Source organism: Spodoptera frugiperda, chromosome 8 (genome assembly GCF_023101765.2).
Source record: "Spodoptera frugiperda isolate SF20-4 chromosome 8, AGI-APGP_CSIRO_Sfru_2.0, whole genome shotgun sequence".
NCBI classification, from domain to species: Eukaryota; Metazoa; Arthropoda; class Insecta; order Lepidoptera; family Noctuidae; genus Spodoptera; species Spodoptera frugiperda.
The window spans coordinates 10,831,742-10,841,907 of record NC_064219.1 but is presented as its reverse complement, the minus strand read 5'-3'; the positions used below and the strand labels follow the sequence as shown (position 1 = coordinate 10,841,907).

The 10,166-nt window shown below is 36.6% G+C and overlaps 2 protein-coding genes across 2 annotated transcripts; one reads left to right on the top strand and one right to left on the bottom strand.

Annotated features, from left to right (window-relative positions):
* Positions 1-952: 952 nt before the first annotated feature.
* On the top strand, positions 953-3,645 carry LOC118275402 (all trans-polyprenyl-diphosphate synthase PDSS2; the record flags this gene model as incomplete). The annotated part of the gene is made up of 4 exons (XM_035593338.2): positions 953-1,135; positions 2,192-2,498; positions 2,827-2,982; positions 3,070-3,645. Coding segments are annotated over 4 exons (1,200 nt in total), but the record flags the coding sequence as incomplete, so codon positions are not given.
* Positions 3,646-4,472: 827 nt separating this feature from the next.
* Positions 4,473-8,922, bottom strand: LOC126910926 (all trans-polyprenyl-diphosphate synthase PDSS2-like). The gene is made up of 2 exons (XM_050695291.1): positions 8,555-8,922; positions 4,473-7,859 (listed from the first exon to the last, which is right to left on the bottom strand). The coding sequence occupies exons 1-2, from the start codon at positions 8,792-8,794 to the stop codon at positions 6,900-6,902; spliced, it is 1,200 nt and encodes a 399-aa protein (XP_050551248.1). The 5' UTR covers positions 8,795-8,922; the 3' UTR covers positions 4,473-6,899.
* Between the last annotated feature and the right edge of the window lie 1,244 nt (positions 8,923-10,166).

Sequence of the window (10,166 nt, the reverse complement as noted above, 5' to 3'; positions counted from 1 at the left end):
AAATTTGCAAAAGTTATCAAAACTACGCGAAATTTAAACGACGTGAGATGTTTGTATTACGGTCCGAAGATTTGCTTCCAAAATAATTCTGAATCGAAGCAAGTATCGAGATTTAATAGCAGTTGTCGGATTCAACAGGATTTTCGAAATAGTGGCGGGATCGTGGCGGTGGGACAGTTGGGAAGGTGTGTATTAGGATGCGTTTCCACCAGAGATGTGCTATGTAGCTTTGCTACGGATCTCCGTCATCTGTAAAGCTAAGCTGTGAAACTATGTGACAGTTTCCACTGATACTAAGCTATGTAGCTGTGCTAGGAAGATGCGCAGATCGAGTATGCGATGTAGGTAGGACAAACTATAGGTTAGGTAGGGTACGAGTCTCGACAAGAGAAATCGTTCTTCAAAACGTTAATAATTAAGAAATACTGTGGTCAGTTTAAAGTGTGCTAATGAGCTGCTATTTCTCGTTTTAATTTGATTAAATTAGATAAAAATTTTAACACGATTATTTTAGGTAGGTACCTACAATGGTAAAGTTGACTAACTTAAAAAAATATATAAAAAATGCACTTTAGTGTAGATTATCTACAACCAAAATCGGTAAATAAATTGTCAGTAAGTATTTCATTGACTGAAGGTTGCTTGGATCAACGCGTTAGATAGCTATATCTGTGGCTATATGTAGAAGAATACTACTTCAAATTAGTAATATCATTCTATTACCGTAAAACGGGGTGAATAGAAACAAATCGGAGGTGAATAGGAACAACATTTTGTTGTGTTTTCACGTAATTTAGAACTGTTTACACCATTTTAATATTTTTTATTAATTCATTATTAAAACCAAAAATGCTCTATTAAAACCAAAAACATGAAAACAAACTAATAATCCTAATAAACATTTTGTTTCTATTCACCCCCTGAGTTTCTATTCACCCCATTTTACCGTTACTTTTTTCTTAGTCTACAGTCTCGCAGCTGCAGTGGTCTCGGGCTAGGCCGGCAGGAGGAGATAGACTGGCGTGACGTCATCACCGAGGCAGAGCAGATCGTCGGCTATCCGACCTCCTTCCTCAACCTCCGTTGGCTGTTCAACGACGAGATCGCTAGCAGCGCCATACATCTGCGGAAACTGGTCAGTTGCTCATTTCCATAGAATTTTAAACAAGATACCTAAGTATCTGTAGGGAAGGTGGTACAAAATGATACCCTTAAGGGAAAACAGGGGCCTTAGTCTGCTATTACAATTGTGTCAGAATGGTCGATCACTGAGCAGTGCGAGAGGGACGGAGCTATGTAGGTTGTATAGCTCCATCCCTCTTGCACTGCTCAGTGATCGACCATTGTGACACAATGTAATAGCAGACTAAGGCCCCAGTTGGTCATTGCTATAGAATTTTAAACAAGATACCTAAGTATCTGTAGTATTCATTATAAACTTACCATCAACTTGATTAAAATTTAAAAAATATGAAAAGTAATTATTTGTTCCCTTTTTCACATTGGAAAGGGAAAACAGCTCTAAAACTAGTGTTTACAACTTTAAGATAAACTTAAAACATTAAATCTGTATTTAATCGAACTACAAATTGAATATGCGTCGAGTCGCTTAAGATATAAGGAATAATTCTTATTAATATTTTCGTAAACTAAAAAAGTCCTATTGACTAAAAAAGTCACGGTTTACTCACGTACATTAGTAGGAAAGCTGTACTAGTTTCGAGTCACAGAAGTGTATGGTGTATGTCTCATAACAGATATTACAAAAAGATATCTGCAGCTAATTTTATTTATTTATCTTTGGTTTTGTTAAGGATTTTAATTTTTTAAATTAATTCAATATTAGATATGTGAACTTTAGGGATGGTTAGCGGCAATAGCAATAAATATAAAGATATGATGAGAATAAAAACTGCATTTTGTCCGCTATGTCACGTATACGGAGATTGTCGCGAATGCGTGAGTTTCCAATGCGATCTTTACGTGAAAATCCGCACATCCAGCGAAGCATATTCATATCGATGACCCAGAGTTCTTGCCTGTGCCTTTCAAGTACTGGCAATGTCTCGCACCCGTACAAGACATTCCGGACCGGTCTGATGAAGCAGTATCTACCTATGTACATATGTCACCGAGATAGGTAGTTATAAGTAAAAAGCCTTTCGAAACAACAAGCCGTGTTCATCCACAGGTCGGTAGCAACCACCCAGTTCTGAAATCAGCGAAGAACCTCCTTGTAGGATCAAAAAGCAACCTCCAGTCAGTCGGTTTAATCATCCTTCTGGTATCCAAAGCTGCTGGTTTCGACACCACGAACTTCACCAGGGACCAGTATGATTCCGGAGTGCTGCACTCCCAGAGGGCTTTAGCAGAAATTGTGGAGATGAAGAGGACCGGCCATATGATACATAAGGCCATGGTAAACCTTCAGAAGAAGGGGGACCAAGGAGACAAGTATAAGGACCTGCTTTATGGGAACAAGATTGTGCTGTTAACAGGTAGGTCCGGTGTGAAACGTATTGCGTTTGTTTGGTCAAGAAGTTGGTAGATTTTTAATAATTTGTTAGAATTAAACCCTTTTTTTATGACGGGGCGATAGCCAGAAAGGCGCCTAGCTTTTTGAGGAGAAAAACTGTCTCCTATAAGGCTCGTTGTGTAGAATTGAACCCTAGTTCACTAAATGTTGATTGAGTTGATTAATTATTAACATACTTAACTGCTTTAAAAAGAGATCCAGTAAATTGGAAAAATGGCTAAAAGTCTCATAAAAAGTTCAAGATATGTGTTTGATATGTAACGTTCCCATATTATGTTTTTAAATCGCAGGAGATTTCCTCCTAGCGACGTGCTTGCAACATCTGGGTGGTCTCCGCAACAACGAGGTGACGGAGCTCATCTCCACTGGCCTTCGGGATCTGGTGGAAGGTGACGCGTTTGGAAACCACGACAAAGATGGCAATCCTATACCTACGTTGCCGAAAGGTATCATTTTCATTAGCCACACTACGAAGGTCATGTTTTACTTCGAAAATGAGGGACTGGAATGTAGATTCTACATTTTCATTTCAGCTGAAAGTGAAGAAGCTCATTATGACTGGGAAAATGAGGATAATCTGCAGCCTCTGGGTTCCAACGAGTTCCTCGGCCGTGGTATAGCCGAGTGGAAGTTGCGGACCATGCTCATGTCGGGCAGTATCCTCGCCAAGGGGTGCCAGGGCGCCATGAAGCTTGCCAGCCGAGGTCCCGAGATGGAGAAGAACGCCTACATACTTGGAGGGCACCTGGCGTTGCTATGGCAACTGTATCTGGACGTGAAAGACTTCTTCACGCATCCATATTCCTACTCCCTGGTTGGAGCACCGACCACAATAGCCCTATGGGAGTACCCAACGATTTATCGCCATGTTTTCGAATCGAAGGTGGAGAAAACTCCAATTGAATTCAAACAGATGCACTATTCTGTCAGGACCACGAGGGCCATGGATTACCTGATGAAGCTCCTGGATAATGAGTACGAGTCTGTGCTGAAGTACGCGAAGAAGTTCCCCGGTGAGGATGCCAGCGCTGCGCTGCAGAAGATGGCCACCACGATCCATGGGGAGACTCTTCAGTATATTGAGTGATAAATAAAAGGTATTTATTGTATGCCATTTATTTTTTTATTTATGCGATAATTACTTACCTATTTCTTTTTAATTACAAACGAAATCATTGGTATAAGATTATTTCGTTTACATGCTAATTCACTCAATTTTATAATACGATATCAAAATTAGTGTTACAGAATCTGTATCAAACGGTTTTATGAAGGCATTTAACGCATCATCAAACACTAATCACAAAATTATCTAGCGTGCTAGTGTATAGTACTTATGTATATTATTTAATAGTGTTATTAGCGCACGCCATTCAAATGTCAAATGTGAGTTTTCTGATCACGGCGCGATATTGCAGAATTAAATTAATATTTTCACACAATATTCGAATAAATAGAATTGACCTCTCTGTAACATGGCGCCGAGTGATTTTGAGGGAAATTATTGTTGCTGTAGCGGTTGCGACTAGTGACTAGGGGCTTTTTATGAGAACTTACTGGGATAGCGAGGTTAAGAACGAACTTTATTTGGATTTTAGTAACAATGACGGATTTGTGGAAATATCTATTCAGCGTTAATATAGACTTCCTAAACTTTTGATTAACGAGAACTTTGGAGCTGAACAAAATCGGGCAGCTTCAAAAAGGCTATCGTAATAAACTAATGATGAGCTGCAGACTGCTTAGCTGATTACCGGGGCTTCGGCTTGAAAAGCAGGAGTAGGGACGAGGTGGTTTTTAGTCAGTAAGAATCTGACACTCTCTCTTGCCTTGCCCAAGGTGGGAGAAGAAACTGGATAATTTTACCCCCTTCTAAAAATAACTAACGATACCTAAAATAGATACTCCGGATTAACTTGCAAGTAAAACTAACGTATTAAAAAAGTTAAAATCCGTATAATTCTCACAAATGTAACAACTATAGGTAACAAATTGTTAACTTATCTTACAACTAATTGCACTAAAACAATGATTTTACAACAATAAGTTAAGCCTCATTCGACAGTAGACAAAATGTTCTGTTATAGGACACGTTACGTAACAGAGGCTGTAGCATAACGTCGTCCGTAACTTGCAACATATAAGAAATACTAGTTCATATAATTTAGATATAACGTTTAAAAACCAAGAAATGTAATTAGATATTTATAATAGTGACAAACGACCATTGCAACATGGAATGGAACAGCAACATGCAACAGAGAACGTGAAACTTGTAACAACACATGATACGTGTAACGTTACAGTACGTAACTAATTAGGGTTCTGGGTAATTTTGTCTTCTGCTTTAGAGGTATTAAATAATAAAATTAAGTATAACAATAGTTATAATAAATGCTTAAACAAATTAACTATTTCTAAGCGACATTTGGAGACAAATCACATTTATTGTTAGTGCCATTCTTATCTTAACAATAAAGAGGAATAGTAAAGTACAAAATTATGAGTTTGTTGAATAAAAATTAAAATGTCGGGAACCATAGTCGTAGCGTACTACGGCGTAGCTACTACGATAACACATGTAAACGATTTCGAATCTAAAAATGTTTAACCAACTTCCAAAATGAAGGAGGTTCGCTAATCCATAGACGTCATCAAAGTTTCGAGTCAAATTGCACACTTATTACAAATCAATGAATGTACGATTATTTTGTGTATTATATTGTGTTGAAAAGTTAAAATGATTTATTTTTGACCTAGGAAACTACCTAATTGTAGACTCATTTCATGAGGTTTATTTTATATGTTTTGCACTTTATATGGTAACGTCTTAAAATAAACAAATAATTAGCACTGGATTGGCAAATTAATTATAAAAGTTAAACAGAATAACAATATTTGTGTAAAGCAAATATAACCAACGAAAAAGCAAATATAATTATATCACACCGTTCATCCCCTTAAGGGGGGTAGGTAAACCTAAACCTATAATACACTTTTCACTAATTTAAAGTTCCAAAGGAAAGGTAGTCTCGACAAGAATCGTTTATTAGTCGTGAATTCCGGTTAATTGATTTTAGACTTAATTACAAAATCATAAGGTTGAAAGTCTAATGATGAATGAAAATTCACGACTTCGCGATTGATTTTTAAATTGTCGCTATCAATGTCGAGACTGCAGTCCCAGGAACAATGACAGAAGCCGAATTTACTGCCATAGGTACTGTATCCTTAGTACGAGTTTGCTTTATGTTGAATGAAAATGAAATGAGAGCGCGTTCGACGCTTCTGATTGGTTGGTAGTTGAACGCGCAGTTGAACGTGCTCTCGTTTCGTTTCGAAGGAAACTCTAGTACATAAGAGTACAGTATCTAATTCCAAAATTCATTTATCACTACTGATAATAATTAAATAATATTTATAAAAAAGCCAATAATGTTTACTAAGTAAACAAAAACATGTCCAAATATTAAACAAATAAGCAGCTTAAGCCTCAAAATTAAAAAATAAATAAAAAATTACAATACACAAACTGATATGTTGAGTTGATTTTAAAACACAATTAGAAAACATCACTTGAGTGTCATTTACACTGAGGGTATTAATGCCATTGCAAATCAAGTCTTAAACAAATAACGTTAAGGTGTAAATTAGAATGAATTAACACAATTTCAAGGTTTAGCGTGAATATCAAGGTTTAAAAAAATCATTGATGGCTTTTTATAGTTGCATATACTTACATATTTATACAGAGCAGTTTTAGTGCCTGTTTTACCACCTTCATATCACACCCTTAGAATATAAGTGACCGAATCCAAAAACTGCAAGTTGTGGGAAATGAACCAGATTGTCTCAAGAAAATTATAGTAATGAATATTTTTTAGTACATCTCTTCCGCATTCCATGACATACGATTGATTTTTACTAGATTTATGGATTAGTTCTTTGGTTATAGAGTAAATCTAATGTTACAGAAATTTTCAGTTAAGTCACTTTCATTCTAAGGTTGCAATATATTTGTCCGATAAACTTATGTGACAGATAGTGCATATAAATTATATTCTTATTCCATAGGATAGTGGCTATCCAGACATTGTGAAACAACTCCTTAAAGTATCAATATATTGGAAACTTTAACGTCAACAACAAATATCATAGCATTATTCTCTGACAATGTAAATAGAATATCTCTGGTACAGTATAATACAACATGGATGCCATTTTAACGTGTCATTTCTATTAATTATTAACTTTCATTCAACAATCATAAATCCTGTAAAACACAGAACCACTCTCTTGAAAAACTAATATGTATTTCAATTCCTGAAAAAGGTCTATAGTGTATTTTAAACTAGAACTTTCACTACAAAGTGTAAATCATCTGTTTTATAGTGTCTATTGATTGACACTCACCGAACTCTTCAACGTAACTCTTTGCTTTATCCGCATGCTCCACATACAATAACCGAGTCCGTTCTACAGCGTCTGTCTTCAAAACCTCTGCTTTTAATACTTCTAAATCTACCTCCGTAATGTTCTGAACATTCGCTACAAGTTCATATAAGTGAGGTTTTTCATTTATTGCAAATAACACTGGTGCACTTACTATTGAGAAGGAATCTTTGTCCGATGTCATTTTTTGTACTTCGGTAGCTGCTTGCCATGCTAAACAGAGATGGCTGCCGAATTTGTAAGCGGTTTCCTGCTTCTTTAAGTCATGTTCGCCTAGTACTAGTGCTCCTTGGCAGCCTCTACCAAACAGAGATCCTCCGTTGTACATTGACCGTAAAGTCCATTCTCTTACTGGTGAACCGAGGACATCTTTCACTTCTAACGGTAATGTGTCACTGCATATCTCATACACATCACTTGTATTTTGCACTGGTTTCCCTGGCACAGGCATGTTTTGTGCGTCTCTATGTCCATAGAACTCTCCTTCACTGATATCTCGTAACGCAGTAGATATTAAATATGAAAGGTCCTGATTTTTTAGCCTAGCCAACATTCCGTTTGCGGTTACAAGTAAATAGTCTCCAATAAGAATGGCTATTTTGTTGGCAAATATAGATGAGTCACAGCTTTTGTTGCGGTCGCTCGGTGGTATGTTTAATAAGCCTCGGTGTACGTAGTGTCCAGTTCGGATCATTTCTGTGAGTTCTGCAAGTATTCTCTGGTTTTGCGTAACTGTGCTGGTTAGGAGTGATGTCGGTGGGTTGACTGCCTTGGAGAGTAGGAGTATGATGAGCCCCCAAGGCTGCAAGTTGTTATGGTCGTTGTGTAGAAGCATCTTTGCGGTCTTTATGATGGGGTGGTTCATGCCAACCTGGTGAGAAATATTTTGTTTTATAAATATTATTGGATATACAAAGGACACATTTTAGTTTTGTAAATTAAATTCAGTGATTGCGCATACAATAAATTGTTAGTGCACTCCAATAACATTTTACTGTTTTTATTTGCAAAGGAAAATTTAATTTTTTTTAAATTACCATAATTTGACCAATTAATTGAAAAAAAAACAATTAATTTTGTGCTCGACTGTAGGAAGGTATTTATTTAATTTAGTATATCTCACAATAGTTATTATAAAATTTAACCAATATTTAACTGTCTTCAAAATTAACATAGAAAATCTAATAATACATGTTTTATTTATCAGATAAATTCTCAATGTCAAATAAAAACAATTGAATTGTAATTAATTTTGATTCTAACATAATGATATAAGGTCATATCAAATTGCAACATTGAGCCTAGAACATCATTGAGATGCGGAACTTGTCTGTGTTGTTATTGTATCTAATAATTTGTTGAACAGGAAGTAACCTTGCACATCACATGGTCAAACACTAAACACTCACATTATTACATAATAATTAATTTTATGACATAAACCTTCACTTTTATAGCTTATCTTACTATAATATTATAATAACATCAGTATATGAGTATTATAATAGCAATAAAATGCAATTAAATTCATTTTTTTACGAGAAATAACAAGTTATAAGTACTCACAACTGTGCGCAAATGCATCGCTAAATTGGCGAATTCGTCGCTTAATAACCATCGTAGGTTCATGAAAGAGGTCGGATATCCAACTATCTTCTCTGCTTCTCTGATAACTTTGCCCCATTGAGCCATAGGAGGCCGAAATATGATGTCTTCCGGAGTCAGGCTCGTCATTGTGGATTCCACTCGAATTTGTTGTGATAATAACGCCGTACGGCGTAAATGGCGGATAAGAGCGTACGACATGGTCACTGAGTTTATTGTTTAATACTTCAAATTGTATTGAATACAATTTTAATCCAGCATTTAATTTAAAAACACTCAACCTCGCACCTCGCGCACTGCACAGTGGTTATGTCATTCTGTATTTTGAGTTTTTGACATTAGCCTTGAGTCGTTCAGAAACCTAAAGTTTCTAAACGGGCGACTGACACACAGTAAATAATAACGTTCCTTTGTCAAAATAGCACATTTCGTAAAAAACTCACTTTAATAAGTCATTCTGTAAAAATATGTGATTCAGAATTATATTTCTGTTCTTTAAGCAATACATTAATCAAGAAATATGTGCCACAAGTTTTGTCGGATTTGTAACCGTTTCCGAACGGATTCGAATTAGATTGTCCGCGCGTATTCAACCTGGTTCTTTGCCCGACCGGAAAGTGTTAGGTAATGTGTTATTATCCAAAATTTGGTTACATGTGCAACTGCAATGGTCTAAATGAGAGACCCAATTATCCAATTATACTTTTTCACGCGAGGCATTCGGCTTAGTTTACCTAATACAAGAAGTTTTATTTTGTACGTGTTAAAGCGTTTTACGGATAAGGAACCTATGTAGTAATAGGACCTATCTAATGTGAAATGAGGAAAATGTGGGAGAGCCATGTTTCGGCACGAATGGGCCGGCTCGACCGGAGTGATACCACGACCTCACAGAAAACCGACGTGAAACAATGCTTGCGTTGTGTTTCGTTGTGTGAGTGAGATTACCGGAGGCCCAATTCCCCCCTTCTCAATCCCCGATTCCCGAACAACAACCCTTAAATTCCTAACCCCCAAAAGGCAGGCAACGCACTTGTAACCAAGGCTCGGATACCGGTTAAATTTTCAAACCGTTATTATGTACTTGTACGCAAAACCTTTACATTGGGTTTCGTTCGCGAAACCGGTTTTTTAAAACCGGTATTTGGAACAGTATTTTCATAAAGGTTTTTTCGGATTAACCGGTTTAGAGCAATAAAAACCGGTTAATACGACGCACATCAAAGAAACGCCGCGCGCTGTTCAGCTTATTTCAATAATAATATTTCAACGCGTGTACCGACATGCCCCTCGTCGAATAAACCGGTTAATTTAGGTTAAAATAAAGTTCTTTAATGTTCACGTTCTTAAGAAAAGTTCGGAGGAAAACCGATATAAACCGGTATTAACCGGTATTTTTTAAACCGGTTCCGAGCCTTGCTTGTAACGCCTCTGATGTTTCAAGTGTCCATGGGCGGCGGCGATTGCTTACCATCAGGTGATAAGTCTGCTAGTTTACCAACGTGTTTTATAAAAAAAACACGTTGTTGTATATGCAATAAGCTAAGTAAGTATGTAGCATGTTAACTAAAAA

Bases quoted from the DNA above. Each gene is read 5' to 3' on its own strand.
- LOC126910926 (XM_050695291.1), bottom strand. From the start codon at position 8,794: ATGTCGTACGCTCTTATCCGCCATTTACGCCGTACGGCGTTATTATCA. The intron at 7,860-8,554 runs GTGAGTACTTAT...ATTTCTCACCAG, and splicing joins CGATGCATTTGCGCACAGTT to GTTGGCATGAACCACCCCAT.